The 26,694-nt window shown below is 46.2% G+C and overlaps 1 protein-coding gene across 1 annotated transcript in view; it reads right to left on the bottom strand.

The window, feature by feature from the left end:
- Positions 1 to 26,694, bottom strand: part of LOC137504798 (deleted in malignant brain tumors 1 protein-like) — a 218,666-nt gene that overhangs the window by 148,049 nt on the left and 43,923 nt on the right. The window contains exons 4-6 of the mRNA XM_068233390.1: positions 23,384 to 23,698; positions 18,703 to 18,738; positions 17,822 to 17,857 (exon numbers count right to left, since the gene is read on the bottom strand). Coding sequence (XP_068089491.1) covers positions 17,822 to 17,857; positions 18,703 to 18,738; positions 23,384 to 23,698 — 387 coding nt within the window. The remainder of the gene's footprint in view (positions 1 to 17,821; positions 17,858 to 18,702; positions 18,739 to 23,383; positions 23,699 to 26,694) is intronic.

Here is a 26,694-nt window from a genome sequence, read left to right as displayed (position 1 = left end):
ACTGTCAATCAAGTCCACGTTTTCTGCAGTGTTCTGCATAGGTGCCGTAGTTCTGCGCCTTCGCAGTAGGCTGTGAATTGACAGCGGTGCACGCGCAGGCACAGTAAAGGGTGTCTTCAAGGACCGCCTCTGCACCGGCGGGGCACCGAGCGGAGATGCTGTGTAGGACAAGTCAGCTGCAAGGGGCTGGAGGAAGCCCCAGGTAAGTATATCATGAGGCAACAAATTCAATGCACTGTACGTATCTCATCAGCGGCTGCGTAGACTGGAGCCGACTGAGGTAAGTGACGGGATGCGGTTCCCGAAGCTGCGGGTAGCGGAGAACAGCGGCATGGGAGCGATCCGAGCGGATGGGGTATGTATACATTTTTTTTTCAGTTCTGAGTCCCTTTAACAATTTAAGGCTGTTAATGACACTTTCTCTGCATTCGGACTTGAGTTGAACTGTACTCATTCTCACTGGTAGCAAAGTACAGGTCATAAAACTCCTGCATTGCATAGAATCACTTTTAAGTGCAGGTGTAGATAAAAAGTGCCAATAGTTCAAGATCTTTCTCTGTGGGATCTCTGGAACATTAAAAAAACAGTTGCCACAATAAAATAGATTTTCAGCTTTTAAACAAAGATGCTGAAATCTATTGGAAATTGGTGTGCAGTGTATGGGCGGTAAATAGAGCCCTCTATGATTAGATGTGACATATAAGGCTGACAACTGACACTAGCCCTGTGCAATGTCTAATGGTTGGAAGGCTAGAAACTCCTCTCCCAGTGACTCACAAACTGATGGAACTATGCATTGCTTGGCAAGTTATCAGTAAACTGCATTCCAATGGCAAGAAGTAAAACATTTATATGACAAAACCATCCTACACTAAATGTGGGAGTAGGACAAAACATAACAACGAAGTCCCTTTCTGGATAACAGGAACAGCAAATGGAAATTAGGAATTTGCCTCCAACAAACTAGAACCTGCTCCTATCAGGTTCAACGTGTCAACATGTGCATTCTAAATCTGTCCCACAAGTATAATGCTCTCTGCGCAATGTTCCAGTTGTACTTAGGGTAGCTGTCAAAGCCCAACTGAACAAACACAAAAAGCATCTCAGTGGCTTACCTAGGGGGAAGTAGCGGGGTGCCCTTGGTGTCGCCATGGTAGGAGGTGACGCCTAGAGTACTGTGCAGCCACCCTTGTCCTGGTGCATGCCCCTCCACTGTGCCTGCCCAGTGCTCTGTGTACCCCCTCTTTCCCTCCCCCCCAGCTGTCAGACAATGTAGTGAATTGCATGACAAAAATCAAGCAGAACCTGCGCTCAAATAATTCTCCAAATTAATTGTGTGATTCATCTGCTCCCCTAAAATAGCGGTTCCCCAACCACAATTAGTCAGTCAATCAATATATCTATAGGGTGCGCTTAATGGATTAGTGAAACCATCTATAGTTAGATTAATTGAATGTTTTATTGACAATTCACAAATAAAATGTAATATATAGTGTAAAACAATGTTTGTATAATAAATAATGCGCAGGATCCTGCTCATAAACACTCAATCACACACACATGCACACTGCAGCAGTCCCTTGTGCCATGTCTGACCTCCTGTTTGTCCTTCTGTCTCCCTTTATACTTCCTGTTTCCCTTTGTGCCTCCCTACAGTGGGTTGCAAAAGTATTCGGCCCCCTTGAAGTTTTCCACATTTTGTCACATTAGTGCCACAAACATGCATCAATTTTATTGGAATTCCACGTGAAAGACCAATACAAAGTGGTGTACATGTGAGAAGTGGAACGAAAATCATACATCATTCCAAACATTTTTTACAAATAAATAACTGCAAAGTGGGTTGTGCGTAATTATTCGGCCCCCTGAGTCAATACTTTGTAGAACCACCTTTTGCTCTAATTACAGCTGCCAGTCTTTTAGGGCAGTGGTTCCCAACCTTTTCCGGGCCGGGGAACACTTTCTGACCATATTTTTCTCCGGGGAACGGCGGCGGTCAATACCGCCCACTGTGCTTCTGCTAATCAGGAAGAACAGTGGGCGGCATTGAAGGCGGAGATGTGTGACGACATGACGCTGCCGGCGCTTGGAACGCGGAAGTGGTGAGTAATTCTCCGTATGCCTCCCCGCCGCCGAGCCGCACTTGCCACCGCTAAACGGAGGGGGAGAGAGGCAGAAGGAGGGGTCCCAGGTGAGGGAGGGGGGGGGATATTTCCCCCCTCCCCACCGCTGCCTCCACTGCCCCTCCTTCTAGCGCTACTTCCCCCCTCCTGCACCCTAAAGTAGGTACAGGTCTGGTGAGAGGCCAGACCTGTACGGCACACCGGGCAACATGCCGCGGCACACTAGTGTGCCGCGGCACACTGGTTGGGAAACACTGTTTTAGGGTATGTCTCTACCAGCTTTGCACATCTAGAGACTGAAATCCTTTCCCATTCTTCTTTGCAAAGCAGCTCCAGCTCAGTCAGATTAGATGGACAGCGTTTGTGAACAGCAGTTTTCAGATCTTGCCACAGATTCTCGATTGGATTTAGATCTGGACTTTGACTGGGCCATTCTAACACATAGATATGTTTTGTTTTAAACCATTCCATTGTTGCCCTGGCTTTATGTTCAGGGTCATTGTCCTGCTGGAAGGTGAACATCCGCCCCAGTCTCAAGCCTTTCGCAGTCTCCAAGAGGTTTTCTTCCAAGTTTGCCCTGTATTTGGCTCCATCCATCTTCTCAACAACTCTGACCAGCTTCCCTGTCCCTGTTGAAGAGATGCACCCCCCGAGCATGATGCTGCCACCACCATATTTGACAGTGGGGATGGTGTGTTCAAAGTGATGTGCAGTGTTAGTTTTCTGCCACACATAGTGTTTTGCATTTTGGCCAAAAAGTTCCATTTTATTCTCATCTGACCAGAGCACTTTCTTCCACATGGTTGCTGTGTCCCCCACATGGCTTGTGGCAAACTGCAAACGGGACTTCTTATGCTTTCTGTTAACAATGCCTTTCTTCTTGCTGCTCTTCCATAAAGGCCAACTTTGTACAGTGCATGACTAATAGTTGTCCTATGGAAAGAGTCTCCCACCTGAGCTGTAGATCTCTGCAGCTCGTCCAGAGTCACCATGGGCCTCTTGACTACATTTCTGATCAGCGCTCTCCTTGTTCGGCCTGTGAGTTTAGGTGGATGGCTTTGTCTTGATAGGTGTACAGTTGTGCCATACTCCTTCCATTTCTGAATAATCGCTTGAACAGTGCTCCGTGGGATGTTCAAGGCTTTGGAAATCTTTGTGTAGCCTAAGCCTGCTTTAAATTTCTCAATAACTTTATCCCTGACCTGTCTGGTGTGTTCTTTGGACTTCACTGTGTTGTTGCTCCCAATCAGTGCTGCTCATCAGGATACCGGATATCCGAATAGACTCGGATATCCGAACTTTTTAGGCCTATCCGATCGGATCCGGATTCCGGATAGCTGGACGGAAATCCGGATAGCTCTATGCGGATAGTTGGTTGCATAACCCGGATATCCGCGGATACCGGTCGGATATCCGAATCCGGGTACTGTAACCATGGACATGATGTCCATGACGTCATTCAGCCAATCAGAGCGCTCCCAGCCTAAGCCCAAGCACCCAATCACAGAGGGGAACCTTGGCCAGTCCCTCCTGTATATAAGGAGGGGGGCATGTTAAGAATCTCGTCCTTGCTTTGTGACTGCCACTGAGATAGTTTGTCCAGTGTGTTTGGCTGAAGCAAGTACATTATCCCAGTGATAACCCAGCGTTTTAACACTAAAACACCTTCTGTTTTACTGTGTTGTAGTTAGCTTAGCTAGTCTGTGTAAATTGTTAGTGTCAGTCAGTCTTGTCAGTCAGTCTTTCAGCTGCAGCAGCTGCCTGTGCCTGCTACTAGGTCCTGTGTCTTTGTGTGTGCTGTGTCTGTGTGCACACACTCCAGGCTCCTTGCTGCTGACTGGGCTGCTATTACTACTGCTACTGTGGATTTATATTGTGTAGTTGCAGACAGTGCTAGTACTACAGATTATTGCTGCTGTGCTGCTGCTGAGTGAGCAGTGTCAGTGTGTTTAGTTGTTGTACTCCTGTCTGTCAATCTGCTGATCATTTCCAAGCCCGCCGCCAATAATAAAAGTGCACCAAGTACCCCACACACATCATCTGTGACGTCGACTCATCAGTGACAGTGAGTCTTGTACTATGTCTGGCACTGGCAGTGTGAGACGGGGGAGGGGCAAGGCCAGAAGGAGAGTGAGCAACATTGCGGCCTCTGGCAGCAGTTCTGCCGCATCAGTCATTCCGCCGCTACCCACTGGCAGTCACGCTGCAGAGACGCAGCAGCGTGTTGCGTCAATTTTCAAGCAGGGTCAGCGGCGCAGATTGGAGGAGAAGGATGCCGTGTCTGTGATGCAGCAGATGGCGCATGACGAGGAGCAAGCCAGTGACAGTGAGGCCACCACCACCAGCCCTAGCCCTAGAGAAAATATTCTCAGCAAAATTGGCTTTACAGAAGAGTCTGAGATGCTGACAGTAATTGTTGGGGGGGAGCCCGTCCATGATGTGTCAGCAGAAGAGGAGTTTGAGGCGGGCTCATCATCCCAGCAGTTTTACGAAGGGGAGTTTGATGATGAGGTGAAGGACCCGGACTACCAGCGACCGGAGGGGCATGTCAGCTCTGACTCTGAGGAGGAGGAGTCAGTGTGTATGGCACGCAGGTTGAGCATTGCAGGGATTGGCAGGAGCAGCAGTGGGCATGGAATACGTGACCCGCAGGCTGCTGCTCCATCTGTCAGTGGCACGACTACCACCAGCCGCACCACTCAACCCCAGGCCCCAACCACCACCGGGAGAAAATCCACAGCAGCATCCCGTTCTGAGCCACGTAAGGGAAAACTCCAATCCCCAATATGGCAGTTTTTCCATCTGCCCTCACTGGATAGCAAATTTGTAACGTGCAAATTATGCCATGTGAAGCTGAGCAGAGGGTCTCACCCCTCCAGTTATGGCACCTCCAGCTTCATCAACCATCTGGGCAATAAGCACAAACCTGAGCATCAGGAATTCAAGATGCTGAAGGAAGCTGGCGCTGGCCCTTGCAGAGGTCAGAGCACTATAACCAGCTTTGCCACTCCTGCTGACACTGAGGCCTGTTCAGGCAGCCAGTCCTCCTCAGTGGTCTTCTCTGTTCCCTCCTCAGCTTCCCGTGCAAGCCTAAAACGCCCCCACTACCAGACCCTGCTGAGTGACTCTTTTGTGGTTAGGGCTCAGCCTCCCGGCAGCCGTCGCATACGCCAGCTGAACGGCTTGCTTACACGGGCCATGTCCTCCCAGCTCCTCCCGTACTCGTTTGTGCAGGAGGGGAGCCGGATGCGTGCGCTCCTGCAGTGCGCAGCGCCGGATTGGCCAATCCCCAGCCGGCACTACTTTGCACGCAAGGCCATCCCAGCACTGCACCGCTTTGTAAAGGCCAACGTGGAGCGTGGGCTGGATCATGCGTTTGGTGCGCGCGTCCATGTGACAATGGACTCATGGAGCAGCCGGTTCGGGACAGGCCGCTATTTGTCATTCACCGCGCACTGGGTCAGTTTGGTGGAAGGGGGTGAAGAGGAGACAGCAGCATCATCACCCCGGTGGGTGGTGCCACCCCGCAGCAGGGTCAGGGGAAGTGCAGCAGCTTCCAGCTCTGATCCGGTTCCATCCGCCGCCAAACAACCCCGCCTCAGCAGCAGCGTGAAGGCCCACCACTGCCAAGCGCTGCTGCAGATGGTCACGGTGGGCAAGAACAAGCTGACGGCAGACCACGTCTTGGCCAAGCTCCGAGAGCAAGAGAGGAGTTGGCTGACCCCCAGAGGCCTCAGAGTCGGAGAGGTGGTGGCCGACAATGGTGCAAACTTGGTTGCCGCCATCCAGCGGGGAAACCTCACCCACATCCCCTGTCTGGCCCACGTCCTGAACCTAGTGGTGCAGAAATTCCTGCACACCTACCAGGGGATGGACACTCTTTTGGGAGCGGCAAGGAAAACGGTGGGTCATTTTCGCCGCTCGGGTGGTGCCACAGCGACCCTTACAGCCGTGCAGATGGAGCTGAACCTCCCACAGCACCGCCTCATTATAGACGTTCCAACACGCTGGAATTCCACCCTGGCGATGTTGGAACGTCTGGTTGAACAGAGGCGGGCTGTCAACCTGTACCTGGCCAGAGCCACCATGGATGCCAACTTGTTGGGGACCGGCACCACCCACCTCCCAGACATCATCCGCCCTGCTGAGTGGGGAAAAATGCAGCTGGTGTGCTTTGTGCTGGCACCCTTCCTGGAGGCCACCAACATGGTCAGCCGGGACCATGCGTCGCTGTGTGAGTGGTTGACCATTGTGTGCATGCTGGACAAGGCCCTCGATGCTCTGCTGGAAGTGGGAGAGGAAGCCTTGATCCAGCAGCAGGAGCAGCAGCAGCACACTTCACAGTCCACCTCTGTGCAGCAGGAGGAGGATTCGGAGGAGTTGGAGGAGGACTTGGAGGAGTTGGAGGTCCCTGACCTTGAAGAGGAGGGGGCACAGCGGAGTGCAGCTGCAGTAGTGCGGGGGTGGAGAGAGCAAGATGAGGCTCCGGAATCAGAGGAGGACGACAGCACTGTCAGCGGTGCAGAAGATGATAGGTCAGCAGAGATGGCAGCCCTCTTCCCCATGGCAGTGCACATGCTGCAGTGCCTGCGCAAAGACCCAAGGGTGAAGGAGATGAGTGCTCGGGAGGACATCTGGATCACCCTGATGCTGGACCCACGGCTGAAGGGGAAGCTGGCTCAGTTCCTGCCTGTAGGAGGAGACCCTGTGCGCCGAATCAGGGACTTGCAGCGGATTCTGGTTCGGCGCTTGGAGGAAGCCTTCCCCCGGACTCCCACCCCCCCTGCTGTCTCAGTCCAGCCAGCACAGCAGCAGGTGCCTGCATCCAGCATCAGCAGGCGCCCAACAAACCTGCTGTCTCTGACAAAGGCGCTCTATGCCACACCAGTACCGCTGCCTACAGAGGAGGTGCCTGCAGCAGCATCCAGCTCTCAAAGCCAGAACCAGCACCTGACCCGGATGGTGGCCGACTTTATGGGGTCCTATAGCGGGCTTGACACCGACACCCCTGTGGACCCCTTGGAGTACTGGGTGAAGCACCTGGATATCTGGCGCAATACGCCCTGGAAGTGCTGTCCTGCCCACCTTCCAGCGTTATGTCGGAAAGGTGCTTCAGTGCGGCCGGTGGCATGGTCACTGAGAAGCGCTCTTGTCTGTCAGGCCAGTCTGTGGACAGACTGACTTTTTTAAAGATGAACGAGGCTTGGGCAATTGGTGAGTTCCTGGCCCCTGTTGTTGGCAAGAGGGGGAAATGAAGTGGCTGAGTGGTTATCACTATGCCTGCTTAACCACCCTTTACCACCACAACCTCCTGACTCCATCTTCATGAAGCCAGGTTCTTATTTTTTGAACTGTGCCGTGGTACCTGCCATGGTCAACTATGTAAACACAATAGCTGTGTAATTTTTTGGGAGGTGTCTGTGCTGTGCGAGTTGTGGGAAGGCCCCAACTGCGTCAGTACGACCGCTTCCTGGAACCTCTCCTAATTTTTTACTGTGCCGTGGTACCTACAACAGTGCCATGGTCAAATATGTAAACACAATAGCTGTGTAATTTTTTTGGAGGTGTCTGTGCTGTCCGAGTTGTGGGGCCCCAACTGTGGCAGTACGACCGACCGCTTCCTGGAACCTCTCCTAATTTTTTACTGTGCCGTGGTACTTACAACAGTGCCATGGTCAACTATGTAAACACAATAGCTGTGTCATTTTTTTGGAGGTGTCTGTGCTGTCCGAGTTGTGGGGCCCCAACTGTGGCAGTACGACTGACCGCTTCCTGGAACCTCTCCTAATTTTTTACTGTGCCGTGGTACCTACAACAGTGCCATGGTCAACTATCTAAACACAATAGCTGTGTAATTTTTTTTGGAGGTGTCTGCTGTCCGAGTTGTGGGGAGGCCCCAACTGCGTCAGTACGACTGCTTCCTGATACCACTCTGATGTTGATTGACAGCCATTTTTTTTTGGGGGGGGGGGGATTTTAAGTCCACTCCCCACATCATCAGTGTTTCCATTTTCAAAATTATGATGCTACATGCCTCATATACCCTAAAAAACCTTTTTAAAGCAATTTAAAGGCCACTTCCGGGATTAAACACGGATATCCGAATCCGATCGGATACTAGGGTCGGATATCCAAATCGGATTCGGATCGGAAAATTTTGAATTCGGATATCCGACCCGGATTGGATAGCGGGGTATCCGGATCCAAATCGGATGCGGATTTTGAAAAGGGGTATCCGAGCAGCACTGCTCCCAATATTCTCTTAAACAACCTCTGAGGCCCTCACAGAGCAGCTGTATTTGTACTGACATTAGATTACACACAGGTGCACTCTGTTTAGTCATTAGCACTCATCAGGCAATGTCTATAGGCAACTGACTGCACTCAGATCAAAGAGGGACGAATAATTATGCACACACCACTTTGCAGTTATTTATTTGTAAAAAAATGTTTGGAATCATGTATGATTTTCGTTCCACTTCTCACGTGTACACCACTTTGTGTTGGTTTTTCATGGGGAATTCCAATAAAATTGATTCATGTTTGTGGCAGTAATATGACAAAATGTGGAAAACTTCAAGGGGGCCGAATATTTTTGCAACCCACTGTATGTCTCCATGTGCCTCCTTCAGTCCCCCTGTGCAACCTCTGCCTCCTTCTGTTCCCCTGTGCCTCCTTATGTCACCTTGTGCCTCCTTATGTCACCTTGCGCCTCCTTATGTCACAATGTTTGTATAATAAATGTTTGTATAATAATATAGTGTGCATGTGTGTGTGATTGAGTGTTTATGAGCAGGATCCTGTGCATTATTTATTATACAAACATTGTTTTACACTATATATTACATTTTATTTGTGAATTGTCAATAAAACATTCAATTAATCTAACTATAGATGGTTTCACTAATCCATTAAGCGCACCCTATAGATATAATGTAGTGAATTGCGCCAGCGGAAGGTGTGCTGATATCTCACCTGCACGCTGGAGTCCAGTGATGTCCGATCTCCTGGCTGTCACTGCTCAACTCTCCCTCTAGTGCCAGCATCTCTCCTTGCACTTGTGTAATCACATGATGCAGGAAGACATGCGTGGCGCTACGAGGAGAGCTGAACAGTGACAGGAGGACGCACATCGGTGGACTCGGCGGAGGGGGTGAGAAATCAGCATAGCTTCTGCTCATGCAATTCTCTGCATTGCCTGACAGCTGGGACAGGGGCCATGCTGTTGTCTGTGGACTGCGGACAGAGGGACATCTGAACTTGTTCTGCCTTCACTCTGATATATTGTCTGGCAGCATATGTGGGATTTGCCAGGCAGTGATATCAGGGGGTTTAAAGATATTTTATAAGTTAAATATGATAAGTTAAATATGTTTGCTTTTCCCTACCTCTTGTACCATTGTCTGTTTAAGATTTCCCCTTCACAGCTTTATCACATGTGCTTTTATTTCTACACATGAGAATATACCATAGTTAGCAGTCATCGTTCTAATCTAATGCTGCACAAAAGAAAGGGATGTGTGCTTTGACCAGTCAACTCCTGACTTAAATATTGGCTGCCTCAAGTCTATTGACTGATTAAAATGGCAAAGCGTTTGCATATTGCATTCGCCCACCAGAATATGCAGGATCTAAACTATCCACCTGCTCTTCCTGCAGGAGTTGGCCCATGCAATATATTGCATCTTAACAGGGGTGACGCATGTAGGCCTCCTTTTACCCCCAAGAAATGAAGGGCAGTGCAGACACCCCCACAGGGCATCCATTGCCCGGGAGCGCCGCAACTGCCCCTCAGGGAGGGGGGAGCGGACATGGTTGTTGCCCAGGGGGGACCACCCATGCTGCCCCCCCCAAAGGATAGAGTCACTACCTTTGCAAATGTACTTACCTGTGGTGCAAATTGCATGTCCTGGGAGCAAACACACCGATAGTGGGGTGAGATGGGGGGCGCTGCCCTTTATTTCTTGAAGGTACAAGGAGGCCTACACGCGACACCCCTGTTGAGATGCAAAATATTGCATGGGCTAACTCCTGCAGGAAGACCAGGTGGATAGTTTAGATCCTGTATATTCTGGTAAGCGAATGCAACATGCAAACACTTTGCCATTTTAATTAGTCAGTTGACTTGAGGCAGCCAGTATTTAACCACTTGAGGACCGCCCCCAGCCGATGGGCGGCGGCAAAGTCCGGGCCCAAACGACCGCAATACGCCCATCGGCGGGGGCGGCTGCGTGGGTGGCTATGTGGCGATCGCGTCTTTCGTGACGCGATCAGCCGCCGGGGACTGGCTCCGCCCACCGCTCGTAGTAACCCGCCGGCCGTTCGGAAGCGCCGGCGGGTTACTAGCACCCGGATCGCCGCATGGAAATAGTATAATAGGCTTTGTAATGTATACAAAGCCTATTATACTGGCTGCCTCCTGCCCTGGTGGTCCCAGTGTCCGAGGGACCACCAGGGCAGGCTGCAGCCACCCTAGTCTGCACCCAAGCACACTGATTTCCCCCCCCCCTGCCCCCTGATCGCCCACAGCACCCCTCAGACCCCCCCCCTGCCCACCCCCCAGACCACTGTTTGCACCCAGTCACCCCCCTAATCACCCATCAATCACTCCCTGTCACTATCTGTCAACGCTATTTTTTTTTTATCCCCCCCCCTGCCCACTGCCCCCTCCTGATCACCCCCCCCACCCCTCAGATTCTCCCCAGACCCCCCCCCCCAGACCCCTTCCCCCGTGTACTGTATGCATCTATCCCCCCTGATCACCTATCAATCACCTGTCAATCACCCGTCAATCACCAGTCAATCACCCCCTGTCTCTGCTACCCATCAATTAGCCCCTAACCTGCCCCTTGCGGGCAATCTGATCACCCACCCACACCAATAGATCGCCCGCAGATCCGACATCAGATCACCTCCCAAATCCATTGTTTACATCTATTCTCTCCTCTAAACACCCACTAATTACCCATCAATCACCTATCAATCACCACCTGTCACTGTTACCCATCAGATTAGACCCTAATCTACCCCTTGCGGGCACCCAATCACCCGCCCACACGCTCAGATTGCCCTCAGACCCCCCTTTATCAATTCGCCAGTGCAATATTTACATCTGTTATTCCCTGTAATAACCCACTGATCTCCTGTCAATCACCTATCAATCACCCCCTGTCACTGCCACCCATCAATCACCCCCTGTCACTGCCACCCATCAATCAGCCCCTAACCTGCCCCTTGCGGGCAATCTGATCACCCACCCACACCAATAGATCGCCCGCAGATCCGACATCAGATCACCTCCCAAATCCATTGTTTACATCTATTCTCTCCTCTAAACACCCACTAATTACCCATCAATCACCTATCAATTACCCCCTATCACCACCTGTCACTGTTACCCATCAGATTAGACCCTAATCTACCCCTTGCGGGCACCCAATCACCCGCCCACACGCTCAGATTGCCCTCAGACCCCCCTTTATCAATTCGCCAGTGCAATATTTACATCTGTTATTCCCTGTAATAACCCACTGATCACCTGTCAATCACCTATCAATCACCCCCTGTCACTGCCACCCATCAATCACCCCCTGTCACTGCCACCCATCAATCAGCCCCTAACCTGCCCCTTGCGGGCAATCTGATCACCCACCCACACCAATAGATCGCCCGCAGATCCGACATCAGATCACCTCCTAAGTGCAGTGTTTACATCTCTTCTCTCCTCTAAACACCGACTAATTACCCATCAATCACCCCCTATCACCACCTGTCACGGTTACCAATCAGATTAGACCCTAATCTGCCCCTTGCGGGCACCCAATCACCCGCCCACACCTCAGAACGTCCTCAGACCCCAGCCCTGGTCACCTCGCTAGTGCATTGTTTGCATCTATTTCCCCCCTCTAATCACACCTTGAGACACCCATCAATCACCTCCTGTCACCCCCTAGCACACCTACCCATCAGATCAGGCCCTAATTTGCCCCGTGTGGGCTCCTGATCACTCGGCCAAACCCTCAGGTCCCCCTCAGACCCCCTTCCGATCACCTCCCCAGTGCATTGATTGCATCTATTTTCCCCTCTAACCGCCCCCTGAGACACCCATCAATCACCTCCTGTCACCCCCTAGCACTCCTATCCATCAGATCAGGCCCAAAACATCCTGTCATCTAAGAGGCCACCCTGCTTATGACCGGTTCCACAAAATTTGCCCCCTCATAGACCTCCTGTCATCAAAATTTGCAGATGCTTATACCCCTGATCAGTCATTTTGAGAAATTTGGTTTCCAGACTACTCACAGTTTTGGGCCCGTAAAATGCCAGGGCAGTATAGGAACCCCACAAGTGACCCCATTTTAGAAAGAAGACACCCCAAGGTATTCTGTTAGGTGTATGATGAGTTCATAGAAGATTTTATTTTTTGTCACAAGTTAGCGGAAATTGATATGTATTGTTTTTTTTTTCACAAAGTGTCATTTTCCGCTAACTTGTGACAAAAAAAAAATCTTCTATGAACTCACCATACTCCTAACAGAATACCTTGGGGTGTCTTCTTTCTAAAATGGGGTCACTTGTGGGGTTCCTATACTGCCCTGGCATTTAAGGGGCCCTAAACCGTGAGCAGTAGTCTAGAATCCAAAGGCCTCAAAATGACCTGTGAATAGGACGTTAGGCCCCTTAGTGCACCTAGGTTGCAAAAAAGTGTCACACATGTGGTATCGCCGTACTCAGAAGAAGTAGTATATTGTGTTTTGGGGTGTATTTTTACACATACCCATGCTGGGTGGGAGAAATCTCTCTGTAAAAGGACAATTGTGTGTAAAAAAAAATCAAACAATTGTCATTTACAGAGATATTTCTCCCACCCAGCATGGGTATGTGTAAAAATACACCCCAAAACACATTATACTACTTCTCCTGAGTACGGCGGTACCACATGTGTGGCACTTTTTTGCACCCTAAGTGCGCTAAGAGGCCCAAAGTCCAATGAGTACCTTTAGGATTTCACAGGTCATTTTGCGACATTTGGTTTCAAGACTACTCCTCACGGTTTAGGGCCCCTAAAATGCCAGGGCAGTATAGGAACCCCACAAATGACCCCATTTTAGAAAGAAGACACCCCAAGGTATTCCGTTAGGAGTATGGTGAGTTCATAGAAGATTTTATTTTTTGTCATAAGTTAGCGGAAAATGACACTTTGTGAAAAAAAACTATTAAAATCAATTTCCGCTAACTTGTGACAAAAAAAAAAATCTTCTATGAACTCACCATCCTCCTAACGGAATACTTCTTTCTAAAATGGGGTAATTTGTGGGGTTCCTATACTGTCCTGGCATTTTAGGGGCCCTAAACCGCGAGGAGTAGTCTTGAAACGAAATTTCTCAAAATGACCTGTGAAATCCTAAAGGTACTCATTGAACTTTGGGCCCCTTAGCGCAGTTAGGGTGCAAAAAAGTGCCACACATGTGGTATCGCCGTACTCAGGAGAAGTAGTATAATGTGTTTTGGGGTGTATTTTTCCACATACCCATGCTGAGTGGCAGAAATATCTCTATAAATAGACAATTGTGTGTAAAAAAAATAAAACAATTGTCATTTATGGAGATATTTCTCCCACCCAGCATGGGTATGTGTAAAAATACACCCCAAAACACATTATACTACTTCTCCTGAGTACGGCAATACCACATGTGTGGCACTTTTTTGCAGCCTAACTGCGCTAAGGGGCCAAAAGTCCAATGAGCATCTTTAGGCTTTACAGGGGTGCTTACAATTAGGCACCCCCCAAAATGCCAGGACAGTGAACACACCCCACAAATGACCCCATTTTGGAAAGTAGACACTTCAAGGTATTCAGAGAGGAGCATAGTGAGTCCGTGGCAGATTTCATTTTTTTTTGTTGCAAGTTAGAAGAAATGGAAACTTTTTTTTTTTCTTTTTTTTGTCAGAAAGTGTCATTTTCCGCTAACTTGTGACAAAAAATAAAATCTTCTATGAACTCACCATGCCTCTCACTGAATACTTTGGGATGTCTTCTTTCCAAAATGGGGTCATTTGGGGGGTATTTGTACTATCCTGGAATTTTAGCCCCTCATGAAACCTGACAGGTGCGCAGAAAAGTCAGAGATGCTTGAAAATGGGAAAATTCACTTTTGGCACCATAGTTTGTAAACGCTATAACTTTTACCCAAACCAATAAATATACACTGAATGGGTTTTTTTTTTATCAAAAACATGTTTGTCCACATTTTTCGCGCTGCATGTATACAGAAATTTTACTTTATTTGAAAAATGTCAGCACAGAAAGTTAAAAAAATCATTTTTTTGCCAAAATTCATGTCTTTTTTGATGAATATAATAAAAAGTAAAACTCGCAGGAGCAATCAAATAGCATCAAAAGAAAGCTGTATTAGTGACAAGAAAAGGAGGTAAAATTCATTTAGGTGGTAGGTTGTATGACCGAGCATTAAACCGTGAAAGCTGCAGTGGTCTGAATGGAGAAAAAGGCTCTGGTCCTTAAGGGGCGAAAAGACTGTGGTCCTGAAGTGGTTAAAGAAAACCTGAACTGAAAATTAAAAGTCAAAATAAGCATACACAAGTCATACTTACTTCCTGTGTAGTCTACTCCTCAATCTCTTTTTCCTCTCCTGCATCCTGTTTGTCCACTGTGATCAATGGATTTCTCCGTCCTCCATTTGGAAAATGGCCATTACACCATAACAGCTTTCTGGATAGCACACAGTTAAACTGTAACATCGCCCACTTGAGCCATAGGGAAACATGGACACATCAGTTCTCCTCTCAACTGTAACTGACAGCAACTGAACTGATATATAACCGACAGCAACTGATATATTTCAGTTCTGACAAAATGTTGTCAGAACTGGGAGGGATCACTGTCAGCAGAAAATGGTGAGTTTCTCAGAGGAACTGATGGCAAGGTAACTATGTAATGTTCATTTGAAGCTACCTCATGTGTTTATTTTAAATAATTTTACTCAGTACAGGTTCTCTTTAAGTCAGGAGTTGATTGGTCAGAGCACACATCCGTTTCTCTTGTGCAGCATACAATTGTGTTTCTTTCTTCCTGGGGGTGTTATGGGGGAGGGGGTGCAGATGGGCTTGCGGGGGCAGCGTCTGCGGGGCTTGTCTGTGCCCTGCCCCCCGCTCACCCCACCGTCGGTGTGTTTGCTCCCAGGACATGCAATGTGCACCACAGGTAGGTGAATTCTCAAAGGTTGGGAATCTATCCTTTGGGGGGCAGCATGGGTGTCCCCTCCCCCCCCCCCCCGGGAACCGGCCATGTCCAAGAGGTGTACCGGCAATGTTCTCTCGCTCCCCCCTCACTGAGGGGCAGCTGCAGCACTCCCAGGCAATGGATGCCTTGTGGAGGTGTCTGCACTGCCCTTCATTTCTTGGGGGTACAAGGAGGCCTACACGCGGCACCCCTGTTGAGATGCAAAATATTGCATGGGCCAACTCCTGCAGGAAGAGCAGGTGGATAGTTTCGCTCCTGCATATTCTGGTGGGCGAATGCAACATGTAAACGCTTTGCTATTTTAATAAGTCAGTTGACTTGAGGCAGCTAGTATTTAAAGGACACCCGAGGCGAAAATAAACTAATGAAATAAATGATTCTATCTATCTTCCATTTCCTAAAAATGACTTTTTAAAACACATTCATTAAAGTATACAAAAGCTAAAATCTATTAACTATTGACCCTTTTTATCTCTTTCCTGCTCTCAGAAGCCATTTTCTGCTAGGAATGTTTTTTATAGTTGCAATAGAAAGGAGTCAGGACTGAGTCAGCCACTTACATGCCTGATATTTAACTCTTTGAGACAGAGAAAGAAAAAAAGGAACACAGCATAGTAATTTGTGTGCCTGGCACTGTACATACACGCATACACGTCTATCTCATCATGTCACATGTCACCTTGGCTATCCTTTAAGTCAGGAGTAGGGAATCTATCGTTTGGGGGGAGCATAGGTGGTCCCCCCCCCCCCCCCCCGGGCACCGGCCATGTCCGGGAGAAGCTTTGGCATTTTAATTAGTCAACAGACTCAAGGAAGCCAGTATTTAAGTCAGGAGTTAACTGGTCAGAGCAGCATACAATTGTGTTTCTTCCTGGGGGTGTTGTGGGGGGGGGGGGGGGGGGGTGGAGAGGGGGGGTGGGTGCAGATAGGCTTGCCTAGTGGTGGCAGTGTCTGGGGGGCTTGTCTGCGTTTTGCTCCCTCTCACCCCACTATCGGTGTGTTTGCTCCCAGGACATGCAATTTGCACCACAGGTAAGTAAATTCGCAAAGGTTGGGAAAATATCCTTTTGAGGGGCCATGTCTGGGGGGTGTACCCTTTTCTCTTATGCAGCATATCATTCTAATCTAAGCAGGACTAAAGATGAATAACATATAAGTCTACATCTATGCATGTGACCAGGATTTACCAAGATTGCTGGAAAAAAAACACTTACTGTATGAGTTGGCATAACCACCAATTCAGCGCCATTTCTAGTATTTTGCTGATTTCATTAAAGATTAGGCTGAGCAACCTGAAGACGCTTAAACTAAACTTGCAGTGAACAGAAGAGGAGCCTCTGGCACTGTCCAAAGCAAGTGATTTATTTAGTCTACAAGTTATATAATGGTTATACGATGTTGGTACAAATGCAGATATGCCAAGGTAGCTGGTGTTTGGTACACAAGGTGTAGTCATTCAGGTGAAAAAGCACCGACACAACAGATGTTTCCTGTCTTCCTAACGCTTTCTCATAAGCACCACTTAGTGCCATTAATGTATCTTGGCATTTCTGCATTTGTACCAACATTGTATAACTTGTGGACTACATAAATCACTTGCATTGGACAGTGCTCGAGGCTCCTCTTCTGTTCACTGCAAGTTTAGATTAAACGTCTTCACGTTGCTCGGCTCTAACTTTAATTAAAATCAGCAAAATACTAGAAATGGTGCCGAGATGGTGGTTGTGCCAACTCAAACAGTAAGTGCTTTTTTTTCCCAGCAAGCTTGGTAAATCTTGGGCAGATGTTTTGGATGTTACCCAGCATTCTGTTTCTGTTCACTGCATAGATTGTCTGGATCTCATGAGCACGCCCCCTTGTCTGCATATTCATGATGTAAATCTGCCCCTCCACCACATCATAGGGAAATTCTATTTTATTATGTGTATTTTCTTTCTTCTTCTTCTTTTTTTTTTGGGGGGGGGAGGGGGAGAGGGAGGGGCACTACCTTATTATGTGTGCGGGTTTTTTACTTGGGGGGACAGGGATATTGTTTAATTAGAATAACAGTTATTTTGCCAAACTGTGTTTCAGGAAGTAACTCAGGCCCACTGCCGTTGGGCAACTGAATCGAGATATATATGGAGACTGCCATATTTATGTCCTTTTAAACAATACCAGTTGCCTGGCAGCCCTGGTGATCTATTTGGCTGCAGTAGTATGTGAATAACACCAGAAACAATCATGCAGCTAGTCTTGTCAGATCTGACAATGTCAAACACCTGATCTGCTGCATGCTTGTTCAGGGTCTAAAAGTATTACATGCAGGGGATCAGCAGGACAGCCAGGCAACTAGTATTGTTTAAAAGGGTATAAATATGGCAGCATCCATAGCCCTCTTGTTACAGTTGTCCTTTAACTATTAACATTATAAATGACCATAAATCTGTATTCTTACCTGTTACTGCAGCTGTTGTGCGGCTTGTGATCGATTCTGTAATTGTAAATTGAACAATTTCAGATATGGGATCTAAGAATTATGGCAAATAACTTTTTTCAATCAGTATCGGGTTCTACTTTTCATATTTACTGCGACACATATTTAAACTTGCTAGAGATGGTATAGGTAACGCAAACTAGGGGGCTGCAGCATTTTTTAGATTTCTAAGGCGTTTCTGCCTCAATGTTAAAGTATAGGAAAGTGGAAAACCGCTCTGAAAAATGCAAGATCAGAGCAGTTTTCCAGGCGTTTTTGTTACAGTAGCTGTTCAGTAACAGCTTTACTGTAACAATATATGAAATCTGCTACACAAAAACGCTCCAAAAAACGCTAGGCATGTTAAGAAAACCTCTCTAAACATGCCTAGAATCGCTCTGAAATCTGCTTCAAAAACCTCTAGCGTTTTTCGGATCTGCTAGCGGTTTTTGGTGTGCACTGGCCCTATGAGATTGCGACCCGTGGCTGGGTTGGGACCTCCTGCACATGCACTGGCGGGGCGTGCACCTCCTGTGATCACGCTTCAGAGCAGAGCTGGTTTAAAGTGACCCTGAGACGAAGTTTAATAAAAGATTTATACATACCTGGGGCTTCCTCCAGCCCTCTCCGCACCGATCGTTCCCACATCATCCACCTCCGTCTTCTTCTTCTCCCTTTACAAGCCACGTAAGTTGGGCCAGTCGGGGCGTACTGGGCAAACAGGTATGTATAAATCTTTTATTAAACTTCATCTCCGGTAAACTTTAAGCTCCCTACCCTTAGGCAAAGGCAGCTACCCCCCTCTTGTTACAGTTGTCCTTTAACTATTAACATGATATATGACCATATATCTGTATTCTTACCTGTTACTGCAGCTGTTGTGTGGCTTGCGATTGATTCTGTAATTGTAAATTGAACAATTTCACATATGGGATATAAGAATTACATAATACAAAAAACTTTTTTCAATAAGTACCAGGTCCTACTTTTCATATTTACTGCCACACTGGCAGCCAGCCCAGTGGTCCGGTTCCTCCACAGCAAAATTCTTAATTCCCAATAGTCTCTCTTCCTAGGTAGTAAGGTGCCCCCAGTATAGGTAGTGTGGTGTCCCCAGTATAGGTAGTAAGGTGCCTCCAGTTTAGGTATTAAGAAGTCCCCAGTATAGGTATTAAGGAGTCCCCAGTATAGGTATTAAGGTGCTTCCAGTATAGGTATTAAGGTGTCCCCAGTGTAGGTATTAGGGTGTACCCAAGTATAGTTGGTAAGGTGCTCCCCCCCCCTTTCTCCCATACCACTCATGCTGTCTCCAGATCAGACCTCCAGATTAGCGTGGCGACAGACAGACCTGCAGATCAGCGCGGGATACGAGAGAGGAGTGGCAACAGCAACTGCGCACATCACTTTGAATGCAGGAAGTGAAAGAGACGTCACTTCCGCATGTGAAGTCTGCGTTACTGTGCGCTGCTCTGCCTCAGGTCCCACGCTGATCTGCAGGCCCGTCTGTCTGTCACCATGCTGATCTGAGGTCTAAACAGGGCAAAAGGGAGAGCATCAGGACAAATGAAAAACATTTTTAAAGAGGCAATGGAGGACACCTGAGGGGCCCCTACAGATCCTGGGGCCCTAGGGCAATTGCCCCTTTTGTCTATATTGTAGCGCCGGCCCTGCTCGAGAGGTCGGGAGTGCTCTGAGCTTGCGCAGCTTCAAAAGACTTGAACTGTGCAAGTGCAGAGTGCTCCCGGCCAAGCGAGCATGATCACGAGGCAGAAGATTCCGACCCAGCTGCAGGTCATGATCTTACAGAAGGTGTAGCGACATTCTGGAGAACAGTGGAACCGCAGCATGATAACTGAGACGTCTAGGGGCTGAAAGAGGCCCCAGGTGGAGAAAAGTTTTCTGCCTCATGTATCTTTTAAGAAACCACAATATTTAGTCTTTTGGTATTGCAAGCTTATTTTTTCCACAAATTTAATCCGTATTATTTAGATACCAATGTTAATACAAATTATTAGACTTCAAACTCAATTCCACCCCCCCCCCCCCCCCAAAAAAAATCTTTAAACTTTGGATTGTGGGGACAGTGATAAAGACTCTTTGGGGTTTTATTGCGGTTTTGTCCATATTGGGGAGATGGTCCTTCACTTCTTACCCCTTTTATCAGCATGGACCACCATGGCTTTAACAGTTCCCCTGCTGGTCCCGAGGACAGGAAATGAGGGACTGCAGTTAAACCTTGACAAATACCCAAGATTCACTTAAAGAGGAGCTGCCAGCCATACTATCTCAGAAAAAAAAACCACATATATAAGTAGATAAATGCTTGCTCTACTTACATAACATATGTATTGCCCTGTCCATGTTTTGATTTTAGTGATATTTCTACATAAAAAAAAAGAAAATCCTTCTTAGCATTTCCCATTTTCCCATTTTAAGTGTGGCTATTTTGAAGCCAATTCTGATGCAATTTCCTCTCTTAGTCTCCTCTGCCTGATTTGCTCGCCCTTCACTATAGAAAGTGCTTTGTCTCAGCATATTGGCCAATCAGAGAGGAACAGAGGTGTGGGAGGGGAAAACAGGAGGGAAAGAGGATTCAGCCAATCAGGCTGCGTTAGTTAAGTCTGAGGGGAAGTACAGAAGCAAAAAAGGACAACCCAGCATGCCCTGCAACTTCCTTTTTGTGTACCAAATTTTGTGTGTACCAAATAAGGGTCAAGTAAACTGGGGAATGATCATTTATCAACAAGAAAAGAAATAGTGATTTTAACTTTTGGATTGCCTGGTTAACAGCATCCTTATTACTTGTTTACCAGATAAAAATAAAGAACTGATTTTTTATTTTATGCCCGACAGTTACACTTTAACCATTTTCTGCCAGGATAAGATTGATAGAAATGTTCCCAGATGAGAACATGTGCAGCAGTAAGAACTAAAAAAATCTTCTTTTACACACTATTGAAGACTAAAATAAAGATGTTTCCTGGAGCTGGGCTTCTTATTCCTTAGATTTATTGAATAACCTCTGAAAACACAATCTCTGCAAAGTGCAAAGGAGAGGGATACTGGCACTAAACGTAGGCAGGATGCTTCAGGATCTAGTTCTTAAAGCAGACCTGAACTCAGAACCCCTCAGCTCTAAAAGATACACAACAGCGTAATAACCTTTAAACAAAAACATTTCTTTGTTAAAGCTGATACAAATCCTAAAATAACTCTGCACTTTCTACTTTCTGATTCATGGAAGCAAATATATTGTTAACGTCCTGTGCATTTAAATGAGCGTATCTGTTCTCTCTGCCATGGCAGTCATGTGACACAGGGGAGAGATCAAATTACAACTTGTTATTAGACACAAATTGGGGGAATTAAACAGGCTAAACTCTCTAAATACATACAGGGTGCATTTCTCTGTGTTTTCCTTCTGTCATGTGCAAGAGTTCAGGTCCACTTTAACAGTACTTGTGCTCTCAGGTTGCATCTAATTGTATATAGAGAATGTTGCTGGGCAGTGTGGGCACCATGCGTACGATTCCACACTTTATTCAAATTCCTTAGAGGCACATACAGCTTAAATCAATGACAGAGATGGGGGAGAAGGAGAGGTCATGGCCTGACAGCCTCTTCATGGTGCAACCGCTTTGTCTGACGAGGTGGTTGTACCATGAAATGGCTGTCAGGTCATGACCTCTCTAGCAACTTATTATTTAAAAGTGTATTGGGAAGAATAGAGATCTCTTCAGTTGATCTCTTTAAATTGCACTCCTGTACACCATGTTGGCATTCCGGATTTTAAATGCAGCTCACATTTTTTTCAAATAAGACGAGGGTCGTGAAATACATGCTTTAGGGGAAGAATTTAATGAGAAAAAAATTGAGAATTCTATTCATAAATATCCGTGAAAGGTAAAAAGCAATTATTGAGGAAACTCAGTAACACATAATTTGTTTACATTCAGGGGCAAACCTTTACATGTTGTGTTTCTGTCATTGTGGAACACATCCTGCAACTTGAAAGGACCACTATCGCAAAAAAAGAGTCAAAAGCAAAAAAATAGTAAAATACATGTGTAAATTTACATATAAGAAGTACATTTCTACCAGAATAAAATTCAATTTAAATTATTTTTTGCCTATGTTGCTGTCACCTACAGCAGGCAGTAAAAACATGATAGGTCTGACAGGTTTTGTACTAGTCTATCTCTTCATGGAGGATACTCAGTATTTCCATTATTCTTTACAAAATCACTCCATGGAATGGATTTATATGATTCAGGCCGGAATCCTTAATTGTTTACACACTGTTTTAGCAGTTGCATTTCACAACTGCAGTTTAATAAGTTCTCTTGAAAATAAAGAAAACCATGAGAATGCCCCATGAGGATATGGACTAGTCCAAAACCTTTCACTGTCATAATTGTATTACCTACTGTAAGTGACAGCGACATAGGAAAAAATATTTTATAGTGCATTTTTTCTGTGATAAATGTACATGTTATAAGTATGCATTGCATACACATGGATTTTACAATTGACAATTTTCCTTATGGTGACCCTTTTACTGTTTATAATGTTCCTTGTGAGGTTTCATTGTCAGTCTTGCCATTTCTATTGCACTTTGCTGCATTTCCACAATCATAACATCTTACTTATCACAGATATTGCAAAACAGACTTCACATGTGTGTTTCTCATAAAACGTATTCATGTATAACATTACACCGACCCATTTGAAAAACGTGAGCTAAATCCAATATGCTGGTCAGCAACATGGTGAGATGAGTTTGTGGTCCAGCTGAAAGACTTCCCCCCCCACCCTCCAGCTTACACCCATATTCGAACTGTCCATGCCTGCTACCATTTTATTTTGCCAACTCCTGACCTATGAAAAAAAATAAATATATATATATACGATATATATATATATATATATATATATATATATATATATATATATATATATATATATATATATATATATATTATTTTATACAGGGTGTATAAATAATAATAATAATATATATATATTTTTTTTACAAAAGCAGAAAACTCTGTGCTCCATTAGATAATTGCATTTACCAATCAATGTACAACATTACAAATCAATTTTAAGTACATTTTTTTTTCTTTCTTGTAGTTGCTTTTGAAAACATTCCTAAAATCGATTTACTGTATACTGAGTCTCATGGCATTGATGGGACTGTCCTGTGATGACATCGATTAGCAGTTTTCTCCAGGCAGAAATACCCACTCTGTTGCCTGTGGATCTTGCAGCCCAACATAAAGTTACACATCCAGTTACTGAAGATGTGACACTACAGGACACCTAAGAACTTCCAGTAGTCATCTGAGAAATTACTGAACTGGCAGGCTGGGTATATTAAAAACTTCTGTAGCTAAGAACTTTTGGAAGTACTAAAATGTTTTGGAAGATATATATTTTTTGGGGGTAGATTTTAGTTTTTTGGGGAAGATTTAAATGACTTGTTTTTCTTTTTAGTGCCCAGTTCCTTGAAATGACCCACTTTTTCAAAAGCACTTTACATACCTGAACAAATAACACCAGCATCCTCATGGGGGACACAGTTATGATTGCCCCATCCTATGTGTCTGCAGTCCCATAGGAACGACTCATTTCCATCGCAACTCACATCATCAAGTAAAATGTTGCCAGACCCTGCTCCAAAATATGCGTCTGTCAGTGCTGAAGTGGCATATCCGCAATTCATCTGTCTGCACACAACATGTGCATTGTTTATGGTCCATATGTCATCACACACGGTTCCCCAAGAATTATTGTATCTTATTTCCACTCTTCCAGAGCACCTGTCTGTTCCACCAACAAGCTGCATGTCATAATGTTCTTAAAAACAAAAAACAAAATACATCTTTTTATCAATTCCATACAAAACTTGCCATACACAGTACATGTTACCTTCTAAATACATTTGCTGAAAGTTAGGATAATTATCATAGTGGTATGTATGGAACTGTAAAGATTATGTGATCTATAATATACAATTATTTGCTGTTTAGGAAACGGAAATAGCCAGGGGCAAATTGCAGCTGCAAATTCTCAGTCCATAAACTGACAGCTGATAAATGTATTCGCAGAAAACTTAGCAGCAGCTGGCTTGTGTTGTGAATTTTGCACTCTGTACTACAGGTTTGCAGGGCAGCACAATTCTTTCTGGCCACCAACATATAGATTTCAATCCAATCTTATTAAATTGTCGATTTTAAAAATTTTAAAATTATCACAAACAAATTCATCTAAAATGATCATTCGAATGTTTTAAAACAATCTTTTCATCTTTCTTTATCTACTGTAAATTATCCTGTAACAATTGCTCTTTACTCACCTCGTTCCTGCGCTAGCTCTCCTGCAAGGGCAGCGTAGTGTAACGATCGCTTGTCACACTCCAGCTTCCGCTCAGTCTTCAGTCTGTCTCCACATGGTGGAGAACGACAGCCTGACGTGCTTCCTGGAGCTGGCGTCCTCTGTTGCTGGGCACGCGCGTGTGCCTCTTCTACCCTTATATTGCAGTGGCCATAGGCGGTATTGCACCCTCCCTAATTGAGAGGCAGGGTATTTAAAGGATACCCGAGGTGACATGTGACATGATGAGATAGACATGTGCATGTACAGTGCCTAGCACACAAATAACTATGCTGTGTTCCTTTTTTTTTGTTCTCTGCCTGAAAGAGTTAAACATCAGGTATGTAAGTGGCAGTTCCTGTCTGGACTGGGTCAGACTACAATGTGACCCTCACTGATAAGAAATTACAACTATAAAAAAACTTTTCTAGCATCTGAGAGTAGGAAAGAGATAAAAAGGTTCAATAGTTCATAGATTTTAGCTCTTGCATGCTTCAATGAATGTGTCATTGAGCAAAAACAGTAAAAACTTAAAAAGTAGATTTAAATATAAAATAAAACTGTAGGATATCTTAAAAAGTCATTTTTAGGAAAAGGAGAATAGATACAATTGTTTATTTCATTAGTTTATTTTCACTTTGGGTGTCCTTTAAACCCTGCACTCTCATGCTTCATGGCTGTTGCATCCCTGGTCACAGCCACAGCGTTCTGACGCCATTCCCCCTTCCCTTTCCTGGATCTCTTCCCTGTTGGCTCTCCCTTGACCAAGCTCTCCCTTCCAGGTTTCCCTTTAGGCAGGGAACACACTTGTCTTTCAGTTTTCTGTGAGCGTTTTTCTGCGTACGTTTTCTGCACACCAAGTGTGTGTCTATGAAGGAAAACTCATGCATTTTTTTCACAGCAGCTGATGTAATTGATAGAGAAAACTGACAAAATGTGTCAGAATGTCAGTTTTTTTTCTGTGCGCAAATAACATATTAAGTGTGAACTAGCCCATTGATTAACATTAGCTCTCAGTTTTTCTGTGCAGAAAACGCGCACGAAAACAGTCAACTGTGTTCCCTGCCTTAGCAAATCCTTATTGCTTTACCTGCCCTTCCTGTATCTCAGCACTTCCCAACCTGTCTCCCTTTGCCTTTCTCTGGTTCCTGCAGTCCACCTTTATGTCACCTCAGCATCCCGGGGTTTCCTTCAGCCTTCCATGCCTGTTCCCAGCCTGTGTGATCCCTCCTTGGGATCTCTTCCCTCAGTCATCTCCCTGCCTGCACTCCCCGGGATTACCTATGTCTGCCAGTTCCCTCTGGGAACTCTCCAGTCACCCGCAGCTTCTTGGGGTTTCCTTCAGCCTGTTAGTTCCCTTCGGGAACCCTCTAGTCATATGCAGCCACCTGGGGTTTCCCTTCCTGTCAGTTTCCCTGTGGGAATGCTCCAGTCTCCAGCAGCAATCCAGGGTTTCCCTCAGCCTGCCAGTTCCCTCCAGGAACCCTCCAGTCACCTGCAGATTTCCCTCAGCCTGTCAGTTCCCCTCTGGAAGCTCTCTAGTCATCAGCTGTATCCAAGGGATTCCTCCAGCCTGTCCGTTCCCTTCTGGGTTTCTAGCCTGTCAGCTTCCTTCCCAGGAAATACCTCTGACTGCAGAATCTTCAGGACTTCCCCTGTCAGTCAGCACCCCTCCTGGGATCCTAGCTGTCAGCTTCTAACCCGGGATTCCCCCTGCCTGTCTGCTGCCCTCCTGGGAGCCTCTCGGTCAGAATTTCCGGGGATTAACCTGTCAGTCTGTTCCCCTCCTGGGAACTCCTGCCTGTCAGTATCCTTCCTGGAATCCCTAAGGTTAGGCTCATCTGCTATGCAAGCCTGTCCTAGCCTGATAGCTTACGGTCCACTCTGCTTGAACCCCCTCCTATCCCGTCTGGTACCCTCTGTTCTTCCTGACACTGATGTGGTAGTCCTGGGGGGTCGTGACCTGGCAAACACCAGGCAGCAAAGTAGTCCCCCACCCACTAGGGGTGACGGCCCATCATCCCTTGCAGGATGCGCTGGTGAAGACCCATGCTTGCTTAGACCCCACACCCTGGGGCTGCTCGCCCCTTGATACCTTGACGGGATCAACAGAACCCCGACATTTTACAGGAACCCTGACATATCCATTCCCCTATCTGATAACACAATTGCATTTGACATGCAAAGATCACAATTAATCCTTTATCCCTTTCTAATTTGCCATGTTTACTTTAACCACTTCAGCCTTCAGTCTTTTCCACTTTATGCATCCGAGCAATGTTCACCTCCCATTCATTAGCCTATAACTTTATCACTACTTATCACAATTAACTGATCTATATCTTTTTTTTCTGCCACCAATTAGGCTTTCTTTGGGTGGTACATTTTGCTAAGAGCCACTTTACTGTAAATGCATTTTAAAAGGTAGAATAACAAAAAATGGAAACAATTCATTATTTCTCAGTTTTCAGCCATTATAG

Source organism: Hyperolius riggenbachi, chromosome 4, assembly GCF_040937935.1.
Source record: "Hyperolius riggenbachi isolate aHypRig1 chromosome 4, aHypRig1.pri, whole genome shotgun sequence".
In the NCBI taxonomy this organism is placed as follows: domain Eukaryota; kingdom Metazoa; phylum Chordata; class Amphibia; order Anura; family Hyperoliidae; genus Hyperolius; species Hyperolius riggenbachi.
This window is presented reverse-complemented; position numbering and strand designations above follow the sequence as displayed.